This window comes from Amphimedon queenslandica, unplaced genomic scaffold (assembly GCF_000090795.2).
Source record: "Amphimedon queenslandica unplaced genomic scaffold, v1.1 AMPQUscaffold_12615, whole genome shotgun sequence".
NCBI classification, from domain to species: domain Eukaryota; kingdom Metazoa; phylum Porifera; class Demospongiae; order Haplosclerida; family Niphatidae; genus Amphimedon; species Amphimedon queenslandica.
In genome coordinates, this window is record NW_003547149.1 from 230 (window position 1) to 1,700 (window position 1,471).

General features: G+C 37.8%; 1 protein-coding gene across 1 annotated transcript; it reads left to right on the forward strand.

Moving 5' to 3' along the window:
* Nucleotides 1-228: 228 nt before the first annotated feature.
* LOC105314718 (sacsin-like) lies at nucleotides 229-1,450 on the forward strand (the record flags this gene model as incomplete). The annotated part of the gene is made up of 2 exons (XM_011409054.1): nucleotides 229-520; nucleotides 648-1,450. Coding segments are annotated over 2 exons (1,095 nt in total), but the record flags the coding sequence as incomplete, so codon positions are not given.
* Between the last annotated feature and the right edge of the window lie 21 nt (nucleotides 1,451-1,471).

The following is a 1,471-nucleotide window of genomic DNA, read 5'->3' on the forward strand; positions in this document are numbered from 1 at the left end:
TATCTTTCAATCACTAGTAAACATAGTTTTTTACTTAGCTTATAACCGTAAATCTGGTTTCTTTTGCATAATGGTCATAGTAATTTTACATAGCAATGAGGCATACTAAGTTTCTTGTATTCCTCATTATTATTTTGTTCTTTCTTCTCTTTATTTCTCTTTTTCATTTTCTCATCTAATTCTCTCTCTCTTTAACTTGTCACCACCGTCTACGTAATTCCCAAACAGGAAATTATACAGAATGCTGACGATGCCTGTGCCACAGAGGTCAAGTTCTATTTAGATTGCCGTGTATTACAAACACTCCCACCATCACTATTATCAGTTGTGTGTTCAGAAGCAAATCAGGAGGTGCTATCACAACAGTTCACTGGACCTGCACTCCTTTCCTATAACAATGCTCCTTTCAGGAAAGAAGACCGGGAGAGCATACAGAGTCTTCAGCAGAGCGGCAAAGCTAAGAATCCACACAAAGTTGGAAAGTTTGGAATTGGATTCAATTCTGTGTATCACATTACTGGTAAGAAGAATGTTTGAGAGAAAAACAATCTTGTACAATGTACCTGTAGTGCCATTTTACTTGGAATTATAATGATATTCATGGCTTAAGTGTCACTCATGAATAATCAATTCATTTGTATTTTTAGACCTCCCAGTTATTCTCAGTCAAGATTACTGTGGATTCCTAGAGCCACAAGAATCAGTTTGGAAAGGAGAATCAGGTAAAGGCTATTATCTGGAGAATCTTATTGATGAATGTCCTGAAGTACTGGAACCCTTTGATGGCATTTGTGGTTTCTCTAAAGAATCAACACAGTATAATAATAATACCTTATTTAGATTTCCACTGCGTAACAAAGCCTCAAAATTATCTAGTGAAGTCTATGATATAGACAGGCTTCACAAATTGCTTGAGTCTCTTAAAGAAGAGGCACAATATTTACTTGTTTTCCTTCGTTCTGTTTGCTCCATTGAAATATTCAAAATCACTGAGAGCAATGTCACTGAACCACTGTTTAAAGTGAGTGTAAGTGAAGCAGATTTTGGTTCCCGATTAAAGCAACAGCGACGGTTAGTTAGTCAAGTTGAATCAATATTTTTAGGTGAATTATCACGCACTGTAGGCCAGTTGGTTAATGATACTTCGCATTTTCACATTCACATATCTATTAATGGTAGATTCACATCTGAGCACGAGTGGCTAGTAGTGAATCAGGTGGGCTCTAAAGATGATGAAGTAATGCATCTTGCAGAGAAGCAGCGTGTACTTCCTTGGGTAGGAGCAGCTGTTGATTTGAAAACGAGTTGTTCAGCTGGACGAATCTTTTGCGTATTACCTTTACCTGTAGAGGATCGAGCCCCAATGTGTATTCATGTGAATGGTACATTTGCTGTTAGCAGTAATCGTCGCTCGTTGCAATGGGAGGCCACAAGAAAGGAAAGGAGATGAAGAGGGGATATGGAATAAGTT